The 26356-nt window shown below is 44.4% G+C and overlaps 1 protein-coding gene across 1 annotated transcript in view; it reads right to left on the reverse strand.

The window, feature by feature from the left end:
* Positions 1 to 17258, reverse strand: part of LOC115200875 (mitogen-activated protein kinase kinase kinase 4) — a 75100-nt gene extending 57842 nt beyond the window's left edge. The window contains exon 1 of the mRNA XM_029763992.1: positions 17006 to 17258. Coding sequence (XP_029619852.1) covers positions 17006 to 17037 — 32 coding nt within the window. The 5' untranslated portion in view covers positions 17038 to 17258. The remainder of the gene's footprint in view (positions 1 to 17005) is intronic.
* Positions 17259 to 26356: the final 9098 nt, after the last annotated feature.

The following is a 26356-nucleotide window of genomic DNA, read 5'->3' on the forward strand; positions in this document are numbered from 1 at the left end:
CTTGCTAACTGAGGAGTGTTAATTCACCTGTTTCCATACGTTTCATTTAAAAACATCTACAGTTGAAGTCGGAAATTTACATACACTTAGGTTGGAGTCATTAAAACTCATTTTTCAAGCACTCCACAAATGTATTGTTAACAAACTATAGTTTTGGCAAGTCGGTTAGGACATCTACTTTGTAATTTTTCACAGGCAGATTATTTCACTTAATCACAATTCCTGTGGGTCAGAAGTTACCTACACTAAGTTGACTGAGCCTTTCAACAGCTTGGAAAATGCAGAAAATTATGTCATGGCTTTAGAAGCTTCTGATAGGCTAATTGACATAATTTGAATCAATTGGAGGTGTACCTGTAGATGTATTTCAAGGCCTACCTTCAAACGCAGTGCCTCTTTGCTTGACATCATAGGAAAATCTAAAGAAATCAGCCAAGACCTCAGGAGAAAAGAAATCTAAATGCCTGAAGGTACCACGCTCATCTGTACAAACAATAGTACGCAAGTATAAACTCCATGGGACCACACAGCCATCATACCGCTCAGGAAGGAGATGTGTTCTGTCTCCAAGAAATGAACGTACTTTGGTGCGAAAAGTGCAAATCAATCCCAGAACAGCAGCAAAAGACCTTGTGAAGATGCTGGAGGAAACAGGTACAAAAGTATCTATATCCACAGTAAACGAGTACTATATCGACATAACCTAAAAGGCTGCTCAGCAAGGAAGAAGCCATTGCTCCACAACCGCAATAAAAAATCCAGACTACGGTTTGCAACTGCACATGGGAAAAAGATCTTACTCTTTGGAGAAATGTCCTCTGGGCTGATGAAACAAAAACAGAACTGTTTGGCCATTATTACCATCGATATGTTTGGAGGAAAAAGGGGAGGCTTGCAAGCCGAAGAACACCATCTCAACTGTGAAGCACGGTGGCAGCATCCTGTTGTGGGGGTACTTTGCTGCAGGAGGGACTGGTGCACTTCACAAAATAGATGGCATCATGAGAAGGAAAATTTTGCAGATATATTGAAGCAACATCAAAACATCAGTCAGGAAGTTGAAGCTTGGTCGCAAATGGGTCTTCCAAATGGAAAATGCTTCGAAGATTTGGCAAAATGGCTTATGGACAACAAAGCCACGGTATTGGAATGGCCATCACAAAGCCCTGACCTCAAATCCATTGAAAATGTGTGGGCAGAACTGAAAAAGTGTGTGCGAGCAAGGAGGCCTACAAACCTGACTCAGTTACACCAGCTCTGTCAGGAGGAATGGGCCAAAATTCACCCAATTTATTGTGGAAAGCTTGTAGAAGGCTACCGAAATGTTTGACCCAAGTTAAACAATTTAAAGGCAATGTTACCAAATACTAATTGCGTGTACGTAAACTTCTGACCCACTGGGAATGGGAAGAAAGAAATAAAAGCTGACAAAATCATTCTCTACTATTATTCTGACATTTCACATTCTTAAAATAAAGTGGTGATCCTAACTGACCTAAGACAGGGCATTTTTACTATGATTAAATGTCAGGAATTGTGAAAAACTGAGTTTAAATGTATTTGGCTAAGGTGCATGTAAACTTCCAACTTCAACTGTATCTTACAAGGGAGTTGTTTAATCTAACGGCTTAACTATTTATCTGTACATGGAATTGTATTTGTTTTTCTTTTACTAATTTCTTTCTAGTCTTTACAGGAAAATGCCACAGGCACTATCTGATGTGTGGAGACATTTCACTGCAGCTAATGTAGAAGGAAAAGCTGTGTACATTTGCAAGGACTGCCAAATCATATGTGAAGAATGCAACAAAGATGCAGAATCATCTGGCCACGTGCATAAAGTTTCTTCAGCACTCACAACAAGCAACCTGACAAAAGTCCCTCTACTTCTATTCGAGGTGAAAATGATGAATCAGACACCTTATCGATAGCAGCAGCTCATGGTCCTCCTGGAATCAGAAGTTTTTTGACTCAATGGAGGAACGTAGTCAGAGAAATGCCGATGAATGTCTTGCTCAAGCTGTGTATGCAACTGGTTCACCTCTGATCCTCACAGGAAATGTGTATTGGAAGAGATTTCTGAATGTACTTCACCCAGCATACACCCCTCTAACCAGACATGATTTATCTACTCATTTGCTGGACGCAGAGTTCAAGTGAAGGTCAAGCAAATCATAGTCTGCTTTCTATATCACAATCATCTCTGATGGGTGGTTGAATGTTCCTGGGCAAGGAATAATTAACTACATCTCAACCAGTATTCTACAAGAGCACAGACACAAGGGACAACAGACACACCGGTCTCTACATTGCAGATGAGCTGAAGGCAGAAGACAGTCATCAATGACCTTGGACCACAGAAGGCATTTGCACTGGTGACAGAATGCTGCGAACATGAAGGCTGCTTGGTCTAAAGTGGAGGAGTCCTACCCTCACATCACACCCATTGGCTATGCTGCTCATGCATTGAATCTGCTCCTCAAGGACATCATGGCAATGAAAACAATGGATAAACTCTACAAGAGAGCCAAGGAAATGGTTAGGTATGTGAAGGGTCATCAAGTTATAGCAGCAATCTACCTCACCAAGCAAAGTGAGAAGAATAAGAGCACCACATTGAAGCTGCCCAGCAACAACCCTTGGGGTGGTTTTGTCATCATCTTTGACAGTCTCCTGGAGGGGAAGGAGTCTCTCCAAGAAATGGCCATATCACAGTCTGCCGATATGGACAGCCCCATCAAGAGGGTCCTCCTGGATGATGCATTTTGGGAGAGAGTGGTAAGCAGCCTGAAACCTTTAGCAGTAGTCATTGCACGGATTGAGGGAGACAATGCCATCCTGTCTGATGTTCAGACTCTGCTTGCAGATGTAATATAATAAATCCGTACTGCCCTGCCCACTTCACTGTTGCTCCAAGCAGAGGAAACTGCAGTTCTGAAATACATCAAAAAGCGTGAATCCTTCTGCCTGAAGCCCATACACACCGCAGCGTACATGTTGGACACCAAGTATGCTGGCAAGAGCGTCCTGTCTGGTGCAGAGATCAACAAGGCCTATGGTGTCATCACTACCGTGTCTCGCCACCTTGGCCTGGATGAGGGCAAGGTTCTTGGCAGTCTGGCGAAGTACACTTCCAAGCAAGGGTTTTGGGATGGAGATACAGTATGGCAGTCATGCCAACCTCTCTCATCAGCCACCTGGTGGAAGGGACTTTGTGGATCTGAGGCTCTTTCCCCTGTTGCCTCCATCATCCTCCAAATCCCACCAACATCAGCCGCCTCAGAGCGCAACTGGTCCTTGTTTGGGAACACACACACACACACACACACACACACACACACACACACACACACCAAAGCACGCAACAAGCTGACCAAAACAAAGGTTGAAAAATTGGTGGCCATCCAGAGAAATTTGAGGCTTTTTGAGCCTGACAACGAGCCATCCTCAACAAGGTTGGGAAGTGACAGTGAAGATGTTCAAGAGGTGGACATTGAGGTCCAGGGAGAAGACATGGAAGCCTGAGAGGAAGACAACCAAAGCTTTAGTTTCTAGACTATCATCTTACAGACTTATATTGAAAATGTTTTTAGGAGATGCGATGGAAAAATATTAATTTGCATATATTTCCATAAATTAAATTAACCACCTGGGGCCTGAATGAGGAGCAGCAACTGTGCGTAACGATAACGGTGCAAATGCGTTGAAGGCCATCGCATTGAATGTCTAATAATAATAATAATAATAATTAGCAATTAGATATTGTCCAAATCGTGCAGCCCTAATCTGTATCACACTGATGCATATTCATGGAATTACACAGTAATTTAAAACTAACAGGACAAGGACAGTCAGAATTTCATATAACTCAGAACGTAATTTCATGGGATATCTGTGGACAGTGTAGAGCATATACATTTTTAATACAATATCGTGTCGCATAGTTTTGACAATATAGCAATATTATTTTTGCGCTAGTTGGCTATAACTGCACCAAAATGTCAATATTTTTTTCTTCATTAGGTTATTCTCCCCATCTTTAAATTCGGGAGCCAATTTGTTTTCATCACTTTTATTTTTAATGACTGATCAGAACTCTTTTTCATGGCTTTCTTGTCCCTCTGCAGCAGACATAAAGGGAGCAATATGTTTGGAACATCAAAACGCAATGAAAAAGTCACAGTATCGAATTGCAATACATAAAAGAATCACAATACATAGTGTTGGCACTTAAGTACCATTATCATATCGTATCGTAAGGTCCATGGCAATTCCAAGCCCTATTGACAGAGTGGTGCCGCTTTCTCGCTACAACTTGAGGATTTGACATGTTGTGGTGGTCGTCTGCAAAACTATTTCCGTGGGTCGCACGAGCTGAATTAAATGTAAAAGGATTAGAAAATAAAAAGCTTGAGCTACACTCAGTGTATGTATGTGTCTGAGTTAATGTGTCCCCTCTACCTAGGTTTATTATGTGTCTGAGTTAATGTGTTCCCTCTACCTAGGTTTAGTATGTGTCTGAGTTAATGTGTTCCCTCTACCTAGGTTTAGTATGTGTCTGAGTTAATGTGTCCCTCTACCTAGGTTTAGTATGTGTCTGAGTTAATGTGTCCCCTCTACCTAGGTTTAGTATGTGTCTGAGTTAATGTGTCCCTCTACCTAGGTTTAGTATGTGTCTGAGTTAATGTGTTCCCTCTACCTAGGTTTAGTATGTGTCTGAGTTAATGTGTTCCCTCTACCTAGGTTTGTGTTCCCTCTACCTAGGTTTCGTATGTGTCCGGGATGTTAATGCTAGGGGTTGTAGCCAAATTAAGCTTGCAAGGGTGTGTACACTTTTCTCAGTGTATGTCATACGTATGGCGTGTGTGTGTTTAAATAAGGTGCAGCAGTGCTAGGCAGTCCAGACTGTGATGACTAAAACCCTCAGGAATGACAGCCCGAGGAACAGGTGACGTCACCACTTGTTTATTTGGTTGCTATGAGACGCAACAACTGCCCCAACTGTCAAGGGCGCATAAATTCCGCTCCCGAGCAGTCACCCCCTCTTCTGTTCCATCCCTTCTCTCTGCAGCATGCTCTCGCCGCTCCAACCTACTTATTGGAAGACGAAGAAAAACCTGCTGTGCCTCATGTTGACAGATTGTAGGTGGTGTAAACCACCCAAAGGGGCTACATTTAGTAGAGTTGGTGGGATTGGGGCTCAGGTTCTTCTAGAACAGGTATTCCCAAACTGGGGTACGTGTGCCAAATAAAAATGTGATTCACTTTTTTTTTAAATTAAAAACCTTTTCTTCACATTTTCAAACGGTACATTTATATTTTTCCAATGGGGCTATACATTTGGGTGAGTTTCCCCCCCCCCCCCCCTCGCCTGAGTAGCCTAGTTTCACTGCCAAAAATTAAACCATCTAGTGTTGAGCGAAATAAAAGTCAAAATACAGGTAGCCTAGTCAAACAATTAACATCCAATCATATTAACCGTTACCTTCTCGTGGGAAATCTTCACTCCGGCGCAGACATTTCCAAACAAAACATGACAATTTGAAAAATAAGCCACATTTTTAAACAAGAATTAAGATGACTTTTGAGTAGTAAGACATTAATAAAAGCATGCTACTCAGGCCCAAAAGCTAGAATATGCATATAATTAGTAGATTTGGATAGAAAACACTGAAGTTTCTAAAACTGTTTGAATGATGTCTGTGAGTATAACAGAACTCATTTGGCAGGCAGAAACCTGAGAAAAATCCAACCAGGAAGTGGGATATCTGAGGTTTGTAGTTTTTCAAGTGATTGCCTATCCAATATACAATGTCTGTGGGGTCATTTTGCACTTCCTGAGGCTTCCACTAGATGTCAACAATCTTTAGAACGTCATTTCATGCTTCTACTGTGAAGGGGGAGAGAATAAGAGCTGTTTGAACAAGGTGTCTGGCAGAATGCCATGAGCTAAATCACGTGCGCGGCCGTGAGCTGCGTTCCCTTTCATTTCTAAAGACAAAGGAATTGTCCGGTTGGAATATTATTGAAGAGTTATGATAAAAACATCCTAAAGATTGATTCTATACATCGTTTGACATGTTATGGAACTTTTTTGGCTTTTCTTGACTTACTGCATGCGCCTTGTGCATTTGGAATAATGAACTGAACGCGCGAACAAAAAGGAGGTATTTCGACAAAGATTAACTTTATCGAGCAAAACAAACATTTATTGTGGAACTGGGATTCCTGGGAGTGCATTCCGATGAAGATCAAAGGTAAGTGAATATTTATAACACTATTTCTGACTTTTGTTGACTCCACAACATGGCGGGTATCTGTATGGCTTGTTTTGGTGGCTGAGCGCTATACTCAGATTATCGCACGGTGTGCTTTCGCCGTAAAGCTTTTTGAAATCTGACACAGCGGTTGCATTAAGGTGAAGTTTATCTATAATCCTATGCATAACACTTGTATCTGTCATCAAAGTTTATGATGAGTATTTCTGTAAATTGATGTGGCTCTCTGCAAAATCACTGGGTGTTTTGTAGGCAAAACATTACTGAACATAACATTGCCGCGATAACTGAGATTTTTGGATATAAATATGAACTTTATCGAACAAAACATACATGTATTGTGTAACATGAAGTCCTATGAGTGCCATCTGATGAAGATCAAAAGGTTAGTGATTAATTTTCTCTATTTCTGCTTTTTGTGACTCCTCTCTGACTGGAAAATGGCTGTTTTTTTGTGACTAGGCGCTGACCTAACATAATCGTATGGTGTGCTTTCACCATAAAGCCTTTTTGAAATCAGACACGGTGGCTGGATTAACAAGAAGTGCATCTTTAAAATGGTGTATAATACTTGTATGTTTAAGGAACTTTAATTATGAGATATGTTGTTTTGAATTTGGGGCCCTGCAATTTCACTGGCTGTTGTCGAGGTGGGACGAGGTGGGACGCCTCCCAGAAAGGTTAATAAGAAGGGGCTAGAAGAGTCTTATATATGGTGAGCTACCGAGTGCCTAGGACAGGAAAGTCCCATACTATTGTGGGGGACTTAATTATTCCTGCTGCCGCGGATATGGCTGGGACAACGCTGGGGGAAAAGGCCCCAAAAAACCATACAAACAATACCTTCATCAAACAACACTTTCACGACGCATCAGTGACATGGCAGGAGTTGTTTTGAAACAGTTACTGCTTCGCATACAAGCCAGTGAATTCTATGTGTTACAGCTGGATGAGTAAACAGACTTGGAGGACCTGGCACAGCTCCTGGTATATGTCCTTTATGTTAAAAAGTGAAGCACTTAGGCGTCAAGCACGGAAAATGCTGACTAGACATTTGACAAAACAAAACGCATATGGTGGGCATGAGGCTAAAGGCATTTTTGTTTCATTTCTATGTAATTTATAGATTATGATTGAATAGAAAAAAATACAATTAAAATGCTGAGCGCTTAATGTTCCTGCCAGCCGAGTGTGTCACACTCACATATGCTTCACCATTTTTTTGTAGGCTAAAGCCTAATAATATAGCCCAAATATTTCATTTTTGTTCCTCCTTAGCCTACCTGTCTGGCTCCTGACCTCTCGACTCCACTCACATACTCTGGATTAGAGGTCGAACGATTATGATTTTTCAACGCCGATACCAATTATTAGAGGGCCCAAAAAAAGCCGATAGCGATTAAATCGGCCGATTTGTGTGTGTGTGTGTGTGTGTAATTAATATATATATATATATATATATTTCTAATAATGACAATAACAATACTGAATAAACACTTATTTTAACTTAATAGAATACATCAATAAAATCAATTTAGTCTCATAAATAATTAAATCGCGCGTTATGCCTTTGGATAGTGATTTGAACGCACCAACAAAACAGAGGTATTTGGACATAAATATGGAGTATTTTGAACAAAAACAACATTTCTTGTGGAAGTAGCAGTCCTGGGAGTGCATTCTGACAAAGATCAGCAAAGGTAAGAGAATATTTCTAATACTAATTCTGAGTTTAGGTTGCCCCGAACTTGGCGGGTGTCTGTATAGCTCTCTGTGATGGCTGAGCTATATACTCAGAATATTGAAAAATGGCCTTTCTCCGTAAAGCTATTTAAAAAAATCTGACACAGCGGTTGCATCCAGGGGTAGTCTATCTATAATTCTTTAAATAATTGTTATATACTTTGTCAACGTTTATGATGAGTATTTTTTTTTAAATTGATGTGCACATTCACCGGCAGTTTTGGTGGGAATACATTTTCTAAACATCACGTGCCAATGTAAAATGCTGTTTTTCGATATAAATATGAACTTTATCGAACAAAACATACATGTATTGTGTAACATTGAGTCCTGGGAGTGTCATCTGATGAAGATCGTCAAAGGTTAGTGCTTCATTTAGCTGTGTTTTGGGTTTTGACATGTGTCCTTGCTTGGAAAATGGCTGTGTGATTATTTGTGTCTATGTACTCTCCTAACATAATCTAATGTTTTGCTTTCGCTGTAAAGCCTTTTTGAAATCGGACGATGTGGTTACATCAAGGAGAAGTGTATCTTTAAAATGGTGTAAAATTGTTGTGTTTGAGAACGTTGAATTATGACATTTTGTTGTTTTTGAATTTGCCGCCCTGATATTTCACTGGCTGTGTCCTGCAGGTGGGACGCTAGCGTCCCACGTAGCCCATAGAAGTTAAAGCAATGATGACATGAAAGCTCCATCCATTACAGCAGTTCACTATGGTTCACACAACCACATGTGAAAGTAATGAGGCCACTCTGGAAAGATAGGTCACTAAAATGTTACTCTTTAACTGAGTAATTTCAGATAAGATCCATTACTATGCCAGAGCATAGGCTACATCTTTTTAAAGACTGAAGGGTGCAATTGAGCTTTTCTTTTTTATTCTATGCAAGTCATCTATGCAATTACGGTTCCTGTGTTGCATGCATCTGTAGCTCCTCAACATCCTTCTCTGTAAGACCAGCAGAATGACAGCAGAATCTGAACCAAAAGGAAAATAGTACAACAAAAAGAAAACAGAACAGACCTGACCCCACCCTGCTCAGGAAACAGTGCGAATGTGTGACTGACGCCACCCGGACAGACACATTGGACCCCACACACACAGTGCACAGCACAGGCCCACACCTGTGCATGCATGCAGTACACACACACACAGCATGTTATGATAACATGAAGAATGAGCTTGAACCCTGGGCAAAATCATTTTGCAAAAAGGAACAGTCATCATTTGTGTGCTACTTGCTGCGCAATACTTATGACAACACTGAAACAGAACACTGCATCCCCTGAGAGACCAGCTGTTAATCTAGAACAGCACCGCCTGGATTGGAATGCCCTGCCACTGCTTTAGATCCATGGGAGAACCGAGGGTCTAAACTGTGCAACCTCTGGACTCACATAACACAAAAACAGCAGTACACTTACAACCCAAGTCCATACACAGCTAGGCCTACTCAACATCCTGCAACCACAGCCTTGGCTGACGATACCATAATTAAAGTAAAACTATGAAAAGCTTGCCCTGCACGCTAACACCAACCTGTACTAGCTTGGGCACAATGTAAACAGACAATCATGTAATGATTATGGTCTGAATAACCTTCCTTCCTGAATCACATGGTGGCATGACACGCAACCAGTCTTTTTCATGCGTGCACAAACAGGTGCTGCAGCCGTTTATGGGAGAGAGACAGATAGGGGTAAAGAGAGAGAGACAAGAAAGAAATAGCGAGAGCGAGAAGATGAGAAAAGTTAGGAAAAAAATACAAAGTGTCAGCCAAAGTTTAGGAGTGCTAGCCTGGGGGGGTTCCAGAGTGTTACAGCCACAGGGGGAATGTGGGTTGCATTAATGAGTTCTAGCCACAGGTTCCTCATGCTTCGGGCCATGAGGCAACTATCCTCTCCTCTACGCAGGACTACACCACATCCTGAAATCCCTGGAATGCATGCGAGAGTGCCTGAATGTTACTTGCCCAGCCAAAGGACCAAATAGCAAGAAAGCACTGACAAAAGATCTGTCCTGTTCGTCCTTGCAATGGTTGGCATGAGAAATTAATAGTGAGTGCTGTGCATGCATATTTAAACATGTTTGCAAATGATCTTGTCTTACACAGTCAGGGACAGGGGTGACCTTAACTCGAGAAGGCAGACAGACAGTGTTGCACAATCATGTTCCTTGTTGTTTGTTTGTCTCTCTCACTCTATGTTCTGCACATGCCGGACAGAGAGGGGGCTGTGTCCCAAATGGCACCCTATTCCCTACATAGTGCACTACTTTTGAACAGGACCTAAACGGAATAGAGTGACATTTCCCCATTTGGGATGCTGCCAGGGACTCTAGAGGGGGGAGGAGAGGGCAGCTTTGTTGGAACTTGGAACTCTACTATTGACAATATGACATCATTGCTATAATATTCAAGCCCAAAGCAATCCCAGTTCCAGCCTTTGAGGTTTTCCCCGCTTCTCCGGAAAAACATTGGTCAAAACCAGAGGGTCCTCCAGTAAGTGCCTTGCCTGCAGGGCATGTTTATGTCTTAGTCCCAAATGTCACCCTATTCCCTATATAGTGCACTGCTTTTGACCAGAGTAGTGCACTATAAAGGTAATAGGGAGCTATGTGGGATGCAGCCAATGAGTTAGGACAAAAATACAATGAGCCTGCAGTGCACAAACTGATTCCTGGAAGAGAGGAACTTCAATTTCCCCAGTCCCCACCCATACGCTGCAGCTGCATAACCATGAGCAGGGCAAGTATACCTATTAAGCCCACCAAAATCTGAGTTGACATTTCTTACAAAAATGAGAGCAGTATATGTTAGAAAAGTTGATATAAAATGAAAGATTAATCTTGTGTTTTAATGAGACAAATATTTAAATCTCTTGTGAAGTTATGACTTTACTTACGTGTTTTAATAAGAGAAATATTTGATAAATGTGTGAAAAGTCCGAACTGGGCTTAATGGGTACCAACTGTACGCTTTAAGCCCATGGGTGTTCCAAATAAGCCCACCTCTTAAACAATCAATGTTCAAAACTTACAAACTGACACTTCTTACATAAAGTTACATTATATGAATCACCCCTAAAGGTAAAATAAAATGATCATTGCTATTCATCATGAAAGTAGCACTTAAAACAGGAAGTGTCCAACCGTATCCACAGAGAACAATGTGGACTAGGGCTTTTGTTCTTGCTGACCAGTACACGCCTGATTCAACTAATCAGACTTCAATCAAGACATTAGTCGAATCAGGTGTGTTATTGCTTAGAACACAAACCTGCACCCACTCTGGCCCTCTGTAGATAAGAAGCCATGCAACAAAGACCAGAATACAACTGTTTAGGAATTATCTGAAAGCTAATTCACATTTGCAGTACTGCTATTCTTGTTAATTAGTTCAACTCCTCTTCCTACAGCGTATCTGAAGACCGTTTCAAATCTCCCGCTCTACCGTGTATTAAATAAAGTACAGGTGGACCAAACAGAATCACCTGGATGAATGAAAGACAACAATATGACAATGCCCCAACCCAAAAGTGCATGAGTAGTCTCCCAATAGTCATCATCTTCTCTCTCATTTGTTTGCATTTTTATCCACCACCTGTAGGTTTTTGTATCTCTGATATCCCTCAACCCTAACATTCTGCATCAACAACTACCTGTCGGCTCCAAACGTCTTGGAGTATAATTATTCCTAATTGTTTCAAATCTTGGTAAAGGCACCATGGGTAGATGCACAATATGCATAACTGTAGTTTGTTTTAAATCAACTTAAAATTTGAACAAAAATGTATGCTCATGTTCATTGAATATTAGGGATATCAACAAACTATCCCCATGTGTTTCAATGCATACCGGCCTTAACTGGAGCATACCGGCCTTAACTGGAGCATACCGGCCTTAACTGGAGCATACCGGCCTTAACTGGAGCATACCGGCCTTAACTGGAGCATACCGGCCTTAACTGGAGCATACCGGCCTTAACTGGAGCATACTGTTATGCTCCAGTTAAGGCCAGTATGCTCCAGTTAAGGCCAGTATGCATTGAAACACATGTATTTCACATGTATTTCGCGACACGCCCTATCATTGGATATTGGAGCGGTGTTCCGCAAGCGGAACATCTAGATGTAAGAGGTTAACCTTTTAGGGCTAGGGGGCAGTATTGTCACTTTCGGATGAAATACGTGCCCATATTAAAACTGCCTCCTACTCAAACTCAGAAGCTAGGATATGCATATTATTAGTAGATTTGGATAGAAAACACTAAAGTTTCCAAAACTGTTTGAATGATGTCTGTGAGTATAACAGAACTCAAATGGCAGGCAAAAACCTGAGAGAAATCCAACCAGGAAATGAAAATCTGGTTCCTGTAGTTCTCAAGTCCTTGCCTTTCTGACACACAGTGAGTTAGGACTCAAATAGCACTTCCTAAGGCTTCCACTAGATGTCAACAGTCTTAGAAAGTAGTTTGAGCCGTTTGCGGTAAACACAGACCGAAGGAGAACGCTGGTAAGCAGGTGCCCTGAATATCACATCAGTTCATAGGGCGCGTTCATGTGAGAAATCCCCTGCGTTTTTCAAGGCAATGCAAACGTCCGGTTGGAATATTACTGAAGTTTCACGTTCTCAAGGCCCTAAAGATTGATGCTATACAACGTTTGACATGTTTGAACGAACGTAAATATAACTTTTTTTGACTTTCGTCGTCACTGTTTCCCTCGCGCACCCTACATTTTGAGTAGCCTACTGAACGCGCAAACAACATGGAATTATTTGGACATAAATGAACTTTATCGAACAAAACATTTGTTGTGGACTTGGGATTCCTGGACAAAACATGCATGTATTGTATAACATAATGTCCTAGGGGTGTCATCTGATGAAGATCATCAAAGGTTAGTGCTGCATTTAGCTGTCTTCTGGGTTTTTGTGACATTATATGCTTGCTTGAAAAATGGGTGTGATTATTTCTGGCTGGGTACTCTGCTGACAATCTAATGTTTTGCTTTCGTTGTAAAGCCTTTTTGAAATCGGACAGTGTGGTTAGATTAACGAGAGTCTTGTCTTTAAAATGCTGTAAAATAGTCATATGTTTGAGAAATTGAAGTAATAGCATTTCTAAGGTATTTGAATAACGTGCCACAGGATTCCACTGGCTGTTACGTAGGTGGGACGATTTCGTCCCGCCGGCCCTTGAGAGGTTAATTTATCATCAAATCACAGCCTACTTCAACTTCGCCAAACGGGTGATTTATTAACAAAAGCGCATTCGCGAAAAAAGCCTAACCATAAACATCAATGCCTTTCTTAAAATCAATACACAGTAGTATATTTTTTTAAACCTTTATATTTTGGTTAAAATAAATGCATGTTAGCAGGAAATATTAACTAGGGAAATTGTGTAACTTCTCTTGCGTTCAGTGCAAGCAGAGTCAAGGTATATGCAACAGTTTGGGCCACCTGGCTCGTTGCGAGCTGTGTTTCTTCCTAGCAAAGACCGTAATTAATTTGCCAGATTTTTACATAATTTTGACATAATATTGAAGGTTGTGCAATGTAACAGCAATATTTAGACTTAGGGTTGCCACCCGTTCGACAAAATACAGAATGGTTCCGTATTTCACTGAGAGAATAAACGTTTTGTTTTCGAAATGATGGTTCCTGGATTTTACAATATTAAGCAGCTCTCAGCAATGCTTGTTGCACAGTGCTGTTAATGAATTCAAGCCTATCAACTCCTGAGATTAGGCTGTCAATACTAAAGTGCCTATAAGAACATCCAATAGTCAAAGGTATATGAAATACAAAATGGTATAGAGAGAAATAGTTGACGCGTCATAATTCCTATAATAACTATAACATAAAACTTCTTAACTGTGAATATTGAAGAACTGGGAATGTTGAACCACCAGCTTTCATATGTTCTCAGGTTCTGAGCAAGGGACTTAAACATTAGCTTTTTTACATGGCACATACTGCACTTTTACTTTCTTCTCCAACACTGTTTTTGTATTATTTAAACCAAATTGAACATGTTTCATTATTTATTTGAAACTAAATTGATTTTATTTATGTATTATATTAAGTTAAAATAAAAGGGTTGATTGTTCATTCAGTATTGTTGTAATTGTCATTATTACAAATATATATATATATAAAAAAGTCGGCCGATTAATTGGTATCGGCTTTTTTTGGTCCTCTAATAATCAGTATCGGCGTTGAAAAATCATAACCGGTTGACTTCTACTCTGGAGCGGGATCGATTTGGAGGTGGGTTACAGGGAAGATATCCTCCTCCCTCATGTGGTACCCTTCCTGCAGGCTCATCCTGACATTACCCTCCAGCATGACAATGCCACCAGCCATACTGCTCGTTCTGTGCGTGATTTCCTGCAAGGCAGGAATGTCAGTGTTCTGCCATGGCCAGCGAAGAGCCTGGATCTCAATCCCATTGAGCACGTCTGGGACCTGTTGGATAGGAGGGTGAGGGCTAGGGCCATTCTCCCCAGAAATGTCCGGGAACTTGCAGGTGCCTTGGTAGAAGAGTGGGCTAACATCTCACTGCAAGAACTGGCAAATCTGGTGCAGTCCACGAAGAGGAGATGCACTGCAGTACTTAATGCAGCTGGTGGCCACACCAGATACTGACTGTTACTTTTGACCCCCACCCCTTTGCTCAGGGACACATTCAATTTCTGTTAGTCACATGTCTGTGGAACTTGTTCAGTTTATGTCTCAGTTGTTGAATCTTATGTTTATACAAGTATTTACACATGTTAAGTTTGCTGAAAATAAACACAGTTGACAGTGAGAGGATGTTTCTTTTTTTGCTGAGTTTACTTGGGAATTTCTGTGCATCCTTGACAATCGCTAATCAATATCCAAAAACAGCACTTTTTTCCCCCTGCTAATCTGCACATCATCATCTTCTCCCTTTTGGGACACCAATATGAGGGTTTATGCTAAGGGGAACGGTGTTGCAGTAGTCTAGTGTGGGGGAACAACGACAAGTGAACCTGGGGAGCTTTGTGTTCACGTTGTCCTACAAAAAGGGAACAGGACTGCGGAATTCAAGCGAACAGAAAGACCACCTCTCGAGATAGCCTCAATGTGAACCGAACTCAAAGTGTTCACACCGCACACAAATAAACAAAAAAAACACACAGTTCACAAAACTTGCCTGAAAGGGACCAAGTGTGAAAACAACCTAATTGTCATGCCATGTTCGGCTTGACAAGGAGTGCAATGGAGTTGGAAAGAGCACAAAGATATGTGGGACCAGGCTAGTCTGACAGCAGCAGTACAGTGTCTAGATATTCAAGTCTGTGTTTGTGCTTGCAAAGGAGACTTGGATTGAAAACACAGCCAACCAGTATGATCAAAGTGATGACACAGACAATCAAGAACCACACTAAAGCATTGAACACATTTTTGCACTCTGAACATCATTCTATCCATTTAAATTCAGTCCCCCATGCAGTGTAGGCCAGGCACTCTTGCATGCCTCAAGAGAGAGAGACATAACATTGGATTCCAGAGAATCTGTCGCCACGAGTCAGGGGCAAACAAACCCAATGACGTCGTGTGGGGTCAAAAGAGATGCACATAGAACAAAAACATTCCACAACATGCATTCCATTGGCACTAAAATCAGCTGGAAGCAATAACTCAGAGGCCGTTTTCCAGTGGAATACAGTGCATACACCGACTGTACATGCAATCCCTGGCTAACAACAAATGGCATCTGAAAAGCTTAAGGCAGAAAACACGTTAACAACATTCTATCTCCCGAACAAAGAGCAGATATCATTGTATATCCGGCAATACCAGTCCCCTGTCAACTAGCTCAAGCTTGGAAGTAATATTTTTCCCCTTGGTGATTTGCAATGTTTACATGATGATCACCACACATACAACAGCAAGCACGAAATTCATGGGTGTGTAATTTAGCATATAATATAACTGTTCAATCAACCTAAGCAATCAGTGGTCTATTGTAGCTAGTATGCCAACCATGTTCCACAAAAAGGTTTTGAAATTTCATAACCGTTGCTAGAACGAGATCATGTTCATGTGCCAGTGTTGGCAGCACATAGCTATGTGCTTTTCCTACTGTGCTGAGAACAGTTTTGATTTCTTGGAAAGCTAAATAAGACATTCCAAAACATGAGTAGTTTCCCTATCTTCTCAGTTCAAGTCATAGCTAACAAAACAGCATATCAGCCTAGCCACTGGATTCTTACTTACTTTTTTTGGCTGCAAGTACAACACTGTCATAAAATGCATGTCCCCAGCAAATATAACTAGTTATGACGTGGAGCCTAGCGTAGTAAGTTAGGCAGTTCGCTATCTAACGTTAACTGGTTAAAGATAGCTACTATAACTAGCTAGCTAACGTTGGCTAACAATTCAAGAAAATTAAACATTTAAATTAATGTTTCAAATACAGTTCTATTGAAGTTCGTGCATACCGTACATGTAGAAAATGTTGCAACAATCCTGACGAACGCTAATAGCTACCAAACTTTGCAAGAAAAAAGAGCAATGTTAATTTGCAACTGACAAATCTGAATAAACTCAACGACCCGTTAAAGTAACGTTAGCCACATAGCTAGCCTAGCAGTTGCTAGGTAGCTGCCTTTCGATGTTGCAATTCGAATGCGAAATCAAAAATAGTTCGTTACCTCTTTCAAAAGGTTAGTATTTCCTCCATCCCTCCAATAATTCCACAACAAATTGAAACACAGTGCAAAGTGATATTTCAGAGAACAGATGTATCTCCCAAAAACTTTGCAACTTTTAACGCTGCAAAAACGTTGCACCGGCACGCAGACCACTTTGTGACAGTAGTTTGCCTTTAGACGCACAAGCGCGCCAATTGACCCGCGTGGGTTGTCACATTCAGCTCACAAAGTGGCAGCAGGCGAAGCCCCGGCGGTGTAGCTTCTTTTCACGAAGTAGCACTGATTATTCGCCTACCTGATAGGTTCGCTATTATCCGGAGGCTCCATAGCAGGTCGAGGAATGCTCGGTTCTAGTGGTGCATGAGACCACCCATGACCATGCAAGTTTAATAGATGTTTGCACGTTTTCTTTTTGCAAAAGCTGGGCGAAAAGTGTCTTTCTGTTATTAAGATTTTTTTTCGCCTGCAGAATTGGGGCTCGCCCGGGTGTGCGCTGCCGCCATCTTTCCAGCAGGAGGAAGAGTGCTACGGCAACTCGTACAGTTCAGCAGTCAAGTCACACATAGATGTGTAAATGGAAGCATCGGTTGGCGTTTCCACTTACTACCAATGGTGATGAGAGGAAGCCCAGTGGTAGAAGATTATCAAGGGAGATGGATTTTGACCGACATTCTGCAAATGTCCTGATTGATGAAACATTTGCTCTCCATACAGTTTTCTGTTTCCAAAACTAGAATCTGCAACAAAGAGTGGACTGTGTTTTGTAGACTTTACCCTTTGTCAAAGTTAACACAAACATTTCTTAATGCATACTTCACAAAACAGGAGTTCCCTAACGGAATTATGCAAATAAATGCCAGAACACGCTAATAGGATCTCAACAGCTCGTGAGCTCCTTGCTTGTTCTACCCACCAAGCTTAATTTGCTCCCATTGGAAACGATGGCTCTGGTCTATCTTGGGTTATTTATAAAAAATCTTTGACAAAGTGGTGACGATGCTTCTTCTTCGAGGTTTAATGGCAGACTACACCCTACTGGTGCATTGTCGCCACCTACTGTACAGTGAAGTTAAACAAAAATTCCATTGCGGGAAAGTAAAAAAAATAAGTAGTTCATAGTTCAAATCAAATTGTATTTGTCACATGCTTAGTAAACAACAGGTGTTGACTGAAATACTTACTTATGGGCCCTTCCCATCAACACAAGCTCAGGTGCCTGTGAGGGCAGAGCATTCATCGACAGGATTCCTTGTAGTGCCTCCGAGTCCCAAAAAACTTTCAGCCGCACTCTCTGTTTGCGCCGTGCAGTTGATAACCAAAGCAATAATCTCTACAAAGTCCACCTTCTTAACATACAACATGTCAGGATCCCTCTGTTGATAAGTAATAATATCTGGTGTCCAGTGGCGGATTTAGCATCTTGCAAGGGGCGCCCCCACACAAAAAAAAATCATAATGGTGATATTTTAGCGATCGGTTTTCTATCGCTCATTTGCACGTCACATCAATGATATCATGTCACCATGTGGGACTGTGGGTCAATTAACCTTGTCGGAGTGGGCGCCCTGACTCTAGTTTGTGAGCTAGGTAGGCTACTGTCTAGGAAGGTCTCCCTCTCAGAAGTACGAGATGGCGGGGGTAGTCCGAGGTAGGGGGAGCGGGGGATCTATCAAATAGCGCACCTCTAACTTTGTACTGTACTAATGCAATTAGTCAAATCAGCCACACTACGAAATGCTTTCAAATAAACCACAATTCATTCATTATACTGTGAATATATAGTTTCACACACATATTGTATAATTTTTTTCTGGTTTGTGCAAAATTGTTAAGAATAATACAAAACCAGTCTGCACACCACCAAGGTGAATTGGTTTAGTCTTGACTCTTGGTTGACAGTGTTGGGGGATGGGTAATGTATTGATGCTCGAGTGCAAATCAACACAAATGTATAAGAAAAGGTCTAAGCCATCAGGTGCCCCGTTTAGGAAAAAGAGGAGAGAAGAAGAGGAGAAACAAGCAAAAGATAAAAGTATGCAGCTATGTCATCTCTTTATGAGTATAATATTATGTATGTAATAAAATAGGCTAGTATAACACTTATGTTTGTTAGCCTATGTTGCTATGTTGCTTGCTATGCTATTACACATAGGGCGACAATATTCAGTTTTCTGTCCAACTAGCTTACATAACATTGGATATAATTTCACACAGTTTCATCATGATAATGTGTGTAGCCTGCAGCAAAACGATTACAACCTAACTAGCACATTATTGATTTGGTTAACTTTCATTGAGGTGACATCATAAAGGTTTTCTGTGATTGTATTGACTAGGTCCTGAGCTCAATAAGGGTAATTTCCAGTGCTGTAGGCTAACTTAAAAGACGTCTATATTATGCTGATATTTTGTATATCTTGTGATATATTGAGTCTTTTGGGGTGTCTTATGCCTAGAATTAGCCAAGTCGGTTGTATGGTTCATTTGGTTCCTATTCTGAAAGTTTGATAAATTGTGCATAATGACATGTATATTTAATTGCGCAACAAATGTATTTAGGGTGTCAGACTCATATACTGTATTTCAATGCAAATTCAGGGGCACCTCTGAAATATTTTGGAGCACCCTCTGGCACTGGTCAGGATGAGGAGCCATCCACCTCCTCAGCCACACAGGTGTCTTCACAAATGTTGTCTGAGGATGAGGATGAAGACCCATTTGCTTCCACTTCCCCCCAGCAGGATTCTTCAGGTGTGTTTGTGCGCATGCGCATGTGTGTGTGTGTGTCTGGATACATGCACATGTGTTTATGTGTGCATCCATGCATTACATAAACAAAATAAATAATTTCCCTTTTGCAAAGTTTTAAGTTTCCATATTATAGGTAACACTGATGATTTTATTATTACAGGGTATGTATGTGGGATGTTCCACCACTATAAATGCTGTGAATAACGTGTGTAAACGAATGCCCATATACTCTCCATTAGAAATGCCGGTAGCAGCATCCCCACCAAATCCTGTTGCTGAGGATGAACCACTGTCTACAGACCCTGCTGCTGAGGATGAACCACTGTCTACAGACCCTGCTGACTGGCCTTCAGTTCTGAATGACAGAATTTGAACACAACTAGTTGCAGAGGACCAAGTGAGGTACCACCTAACTTTGTTTTCCCAAGGAATGAGAGTGATGGAAGAAGTTGCCACCACCAGTATTTCAGGAAGACCTTGGTGAGTGGTGAAAACATCCCTAGAGGTTGGTTGGTATATTCTGAAAGAAACAACAGCCTCTTCTGCTTCTGCTGCAAACTCTTTTCTAAGAAGAAAATAAATTTAGCAAACTCAGGACTGACAGACTGGAAACATGCAAGTTCTTTGCTGACTTCACATGACAGCAGTCCAGAACACCAAAACTGCATGAAAACATGGAAAGAACTGGAAATGAGGATCAAAAAAGTGGAAACAATTGAGCATGAGATAGCATTTATGGGGGCTGAGAGAATAAGATGGTGTCTGACTGCTATTGTGCAGTCTCTGGCAATTAGAAATCTGGCACTAAGGGGACACACAGAAACACTGTACTCTCCATCAAATGTACATTTCCTCAAAGAGGTTGAACTGATGGCACAATTTGATGAAGTCATGAAAGAGCACCTTAACCTTGTCCAAAAAGGGACCTTGAGTCACACCACCAGCTACCTTGGCTACCAAATACAGAATGAACTTATTGATTTGTTGAGCAGCAAGGTCAATTCAATAATGGTGAGTAACATCAAGCTGGCAAAATCATTCTAGATTGCACCTCAGATGTCAGCCACACTGAACAGTTGTCAGTTGTGATTAGAATTGTGTTACTGAAGGAGGAGCCCCACATAAAATAACTTTTTATGGGGGTTTTGGAGGCAAAGGAGTCCACGGGCCAACATTTGGCATCCCTGATTCTCAAAAGATTAGAGGAGCTAAAAATTCCTTTTGAGGACTGCAGAGGACTATCACGTTTCAGGTAAGACCCAAGTGCAGACTGTGTTTAAGTAACAATGTTAATTACAACAACAGGGGCAGGCAAACGACAGGTCAAGGCAGGCAGGGGTCGGTAATCCAGAGTAGGGGCAAAGGCACCAGATTGCAGACAGGCTCAGGGGCAGGCAGAGTGGTCAGGCCGGCGGGCTCAGAGTCAGGACAGGCAATTGTCAAAACCAGCAGGGCGAGAAAAGAGAGACTGGGGAAAAGCAGGAGCTAAGAAACATAACGCTGGTTGACTTGACAAACAAGACGAACTGGCAACAGACAAACAGAGAACACAGGTATAAGTACCCAGGGGATAATGGGGAAGATGGGCGACACCTGGAGTGGGTGGAGACAAGCACAAGGACAGGTGAAACAGATCAGGGCGTGACAAGGACAGTCTTATGATAATGGGGCCAACATGAGAGGCAAAAACAAAGGTGTCCAAGCCAGACTCCTGGAATTGAATCCAAGAGCTCTATTTGTGCCATGTGGGGCTCACACATTGAACCTGGATGTGGCTGATGCTGCTAAAAGTTCTGTCGATGCCACAGGTTACTTTAGCATCTTACACAAACTGTACACCTAGTTCTCAGCCTCCACACAGCGATGGGCCATCCTGAAAAAAACATGTGGATATCATTTTGAAGATGTGGACTGAGACAAGGTGGGAGAGGAAAGTTAAGCGTTTCAAGCCACTGAGATATCAGGCAGCAGCGGTGAGAGAGGCACTGATTGAGGTGAGGGATCAAACCAAAGACCCTGTGATAAAGATTGAGGCCCAGTCCTTGTCAAAGGAGGTGGGATCATACCGCTTCAGCATCTGTACAGTGTTGTGGTATGACATCTTGAGCCAGATCCAACATGTGAGCAAGCTGATGCAGTCTCACAGTATGCATGTAGATGTTGCAGTCAGTCTTCTCAGAAAGACAGAGAGAGGTCTCAGCAACTACAGGGCAACAGGCTTTATGACTGCACAAACATCAGCCAAGGATATTAGCGAGCGTATGAATGTAGAGGCTGTTCTACAACAAAAAGGGCTGAGGTCCACAAAGTGGCACTTTTCATACGAAGCATTTGATGAGCCTTTGAGTGATGCCCTGAAGAAGCTGGAGGTGACATTTTTCAATGTCGTCGTTGATGCTGCAACCTCAGCCCTTCAGGAAAGATTTTCCACATTGGAAAATGTGGGAGAGAAGTTTGGAGTGCTGTCAACCTTCCAAAGTCCCTCAAATGAGGAGCTGACAGAGCAATGTGAGGTCCTTTGTATGACACTGCTGTCACGACTTCCGCCAAAGTCGTTTCCTCTCCTTGTTCGGGCGGTGCTCGGCGGTCGACGTCACCGACCGTTTATACCAAGTTCGTTCTCCTGCGCCTGACTTCCCTGCCATCAGCACGCACCCATTACAGAATCACCGAACCGAACTATGGCGTCAGCAGGAGAAGGTACCCCGGCCATTGAGGTGGAGGAGCGCGTCCAGGAGCATGCAGTACTACTTCACCATCTTGGTACTGCCATGGATCGCGTTGTCCAGACAATGGACCGCTGGGAGAGACAGGGAGTTCTTCCAGCGCCTCCACCAGCACAACCGGGGTCTCTCTTGAGCACCCCTTTCCCGCCTGAATCCAGTGGGATCCGTCTCTCCTTGCCCCAGAAGTACAACGGGGGGGCTGCGAACTGCCAGGGGTTCTTATTACAATTAGACCTCTATCTGGCCACCGTTCACCCGGCTCCATCGGGCCGTGAGAGGGTGTCCGCCCTCGTCTCGTGCCTCACCGGGAGAGCCCTGGAGTGGGCCAACGCCATGTGGAGAGAGGGAGATGCGGCGTTGGACCAGTTTGAGGAGTTCACCCGCCGTTTCCGGGCACCTCTACCATCTGAGGCAGGAGACGAGGAGCGCCCAGGAGTTCGCCCTGGAGTTTAGGACCCTGGCTGCCGGCGCGGGATGGAACAACAGGGCCCTGATCGACCATTATCGCTGAAGGCTGTGCGAGGATGTCCGTTGGGAGCTGACCTGCAGAGACACCACCCTCACGTTGGACCAGCTGGTGGACCTGTCCATCCGGCTGGACAACCTGCTGGCTACTCGTTCATATCGGGGTCTGGTAGTTCCATCCTCCCGCACCCCCTCTCCAATACCCATGGAGCTGGGAGGGGCGGTGCACAGGGAGACCGGAGGGGGTTCCCGCTCGTGCACCATCTGTGGCCGCAGAGGTCACACTGCCGGTCGGTGCCGGGTTGGTTCCTCTGGGAGTCGAGGCAGCAGTCATACCGACGTCACTGGGCGCTCTGGCGTCACCCCAGGTGAGCCGGCACCATTTTCACCCAGAGTCCTCTGTTGCACAGATGCTTGTGTTTGTCACGTTCTTTGAGTTTTCCCCACATTCCCAGCATAAGGCGCTAGTCGATTCAGGGAATTTTATTGATAGTGCTTTAGCCCATAGTTTAGGGATCCCCATCGTTCCCGTGGATGTGCCCTTCCCCGTTCACGCCTCAGATAGTCGACCATTAGGGTCAGGGTTAATTAAGGAGGTCACCTCGCCTTTGGGCATGGTGATGCAGGGGGGTCATACGGAGAGAATTAGTCTCTTCCTTATACACTCTCCTGCGTTTCCCGTGGTGCTGGGCCTACCCTGGTTAGCTTGTCATAACCCCACTGTTTCTTGGCCACAGAGGGCTCTCACGGGGTGGTCGCGAGAGTGCTCAGGTAGGTGTTTAGGGGTTTCCGTTGGTGCTACTACAGTGGAGAGTCCAGACCAGGTCTCCACCGTGCGCATTCCCCCTGAATATGCCGATTTGGCTCTCGCCTTCTCCAAAAAGAAAGCGACTCAATTACCACCTCATCGATGGGGCGATTGTGCGATAGATCTCCTGGTAGACACTGCACTTCCCAGGAGTCACGTGTTTCCCCTCTCACAAGCGGAGACGGAGGCTATGGAAACATATGTCTCCGAATCCCTGCGTCAGGGGTACATTCGGTCCTTCACTTCACCCGCCTCCTCGAGTTTCTTTTTTGTGAAGAAGAAGGAGGAAGGTCTGCGCCCGTGTATTGACTATCGGGGTCTGAATCAGATCACTCTGAGGTATAGTTACCCGCTACCGCTCATAGGCACAGCGATAGAGTCAATGCACGGGGCGCGCTTCTTCACCAAACTAGACCTCAGGAGCGCTTACAACCTGGTGCGTATCCGAGAGGGAGACGAGTGGAAGACGGCTTTCAGTACCACCTCTGGGCACTATGAGTACCTCACCATGCCGTACAGGTTGATGAATGCGCCACCAGTCTTCCAAGCCTTTGTAGATGAGATTTTCAGGGACCTGCACGGGCAGGGTGTAGTGGTGTATATTGATGACATTTTGATATACTCCGCTACACGCGCTGAGCATGTGTCCCTGGTGCGCAGAGTGCTTGGTCGACTGTTGGAGCATGACCTGTACGTCAAGGCTGAGAAATGCCTGTTCTTCCAACAGTCCGTCTCCTTCCTAGGGTCGCATTTCCACTTCAGGGGTGGAGATGGAGAGTGACCGCATTGCAGCTGTGCGTAATTGGCCGACTCCCACCGCGGTAAAGGAGGTGCAGCGGTTCTTAGGGTTTGCCAACTACTACCGGAGGTTTATCCGGGGTTTTGGTCAGGTAGCAGCTCCCATTACCTCACTGCTGAAGGGGGGCCCGGTGCGCTTGCAGTGGTCAGCTGAGGCGGACAGGGCTTTTAGTCACCTGAGGGCTCTGTTTACCTCGGCTCCCGTGTTGGCCCATCCGGATCCCTCTTTGGCGTTCATAGTGGAGGTGGACGCGTCCGAGGCTGGGATAGGAGCTATGCTCTCTCAGCGCTTGGGTACGCCACAGAAGCTCTGCCCCTGTGCCTTCTTCTCGAAGAAGCTCAGCCCGGCGGAGCTAAACTATGATGTGGGGGACCGGGAGCTGTTGGCTGTCGTAAAGGTCTTGAAGGCGTGGAGACATTGGCATGAGGGGGCTAGACAACCTTTTCTCATCTGGACTGACCACCGCAATCTGGAGTACATCCGGCGGCGAGGAGACTGAACCCTCGCCAGGCAAGGTGGGCCATGTTTTTCACCCATTTTGTGTTTACCCTTTCCTACAGACCAGGCTCCCAGAACGTTAAGGCAGACGCATTGTCCCAGCTGTATGACACAGAGGAGCGGCCCATGGATCCCACTCCCATACTCCCCGCCTCTTGCCTGGTGGCACCGGTAGTGTGGGAGCTAGACGCGGACATTGAGCAGGCGTTACGTGCAGAGCCCGCTCCCCTCCAGTGTCCAGCTGGGTGTCTGTACGTTCCGTCTGCTGTCCGCGACCGGCTGATCTATTGGGCCCACACGTCACCCTCTGGTCATCCTGGGATCGGTCGGACGGTGCGCTGTCTTAGTGGGAAGTACTGGTGGCCCACTTTGGCCAAGGATGTGAGGGTTTATGTTTCCTCCTGCTCGGTGTGCGCCCAGTGTAAGGCTCCTAGGCACCTGCCCAGAGGTAAGTTACAACCCTTACCCGTTCCACAACGGCCGTGGTCGCACCTGTCGGTAGATTTCCTGAACCATCTTCCTCCTTCACAGGGTAACACCACGATCCTGGTCGTTGTGGATCGTTTTTCTAAGTCCTGTCGTCTCCTCCCTTTGCCCGGTCTACCTACGGCCCTACAGACTGTGGAGGCCCTGTTTACACACGTCTTGCGGCACTACGGGGTGCCTGAGGATATAGTGTCTGATCAGGGTCCCCAGGTCACGTCGAGGGTCTGGAGGACGTTCATGGAACGTCTGGGGGTCTCGGTCAGCCTCACCTCAGGTTTTCACCCTGAGAGTAACGGGCAGGTGGAGAGAGTTAACCAGGATGTGGGTAGGTTTCTGAGGTCTTATTGCCAGGACCGGCCGGGAGAGTGGGCAGCGGTCGTGCCCTGGGCAGAGATGGCCCAGATCTCGCTCCGCCACTCCTCCACAAATCTCTCTCCCTTCCAGTGTGTATTGGGGTATCAGCCAGTTCTGGCTCCTTGGCATCAGAGTCAGACCGAGGCTCCTGCAGTGGACGGCTGGTTCCGGTGCGCGGAGGAAACATGGGACGCCGCCCATGTCCACCTTCAGCGCGCCGTGCTGCGCCAAAAAGTTGGCGCAGACCGTCACCGTAGTGAGGCCCCGGTGTTCGCACCGGGGGACCAGGTCTGGCTCTCGACCCTAAACCTGCCCCTCAGCCTGCCCTGTCGGAAGCTGGGTCCGCGGTTTGTGGGGCCATTTAAAGTCCTGAGGAGAGTGAATGAGGTTTGTTATAGGTTACAGCTTCCCCCCGATTACCGTATTAACCCCTCGTTCCATGTGTCTCTCCTTAGGCCGGTGGTGGCTGGCCCGCTCCAGGAGTCTGAGGTGCGGGAGGTTCCTCCGCCCCCTCTGGACATCGGGGGGGCCCCGGCGTACTCCGTTCGTTCCATACTGGATTCGAGACGTAGGGCGAGGGGCCTTCAGTACCTCGTGGACTGGGAGGGGTATGGTCCGGAGGAGAGATGCTGGGTTCCGGAGGAGGATGTGTTGGATCCTTCAATGCTGCGAGAGTTCCACCTTCTCCATCCGGATCGCCCTGCGCCTCGTCCTCTGGGTCGTCCCCGAGGTCGGTGTCGGGGGGGGGGGGGTACTGTC

This window comes from Salmo trutta, chromosome 10, assembly GCF_901001165.1.
Source record: "Salmo trutta chromosome 10, fSalTru1.1, whole genome shotgun sequence".
Lineage (NCBI taxonomy): Eukaryota > Metazoa > Chordata > Actinopteri > Salmoniformes > Salmonidae > Salmo > Salmo trutta.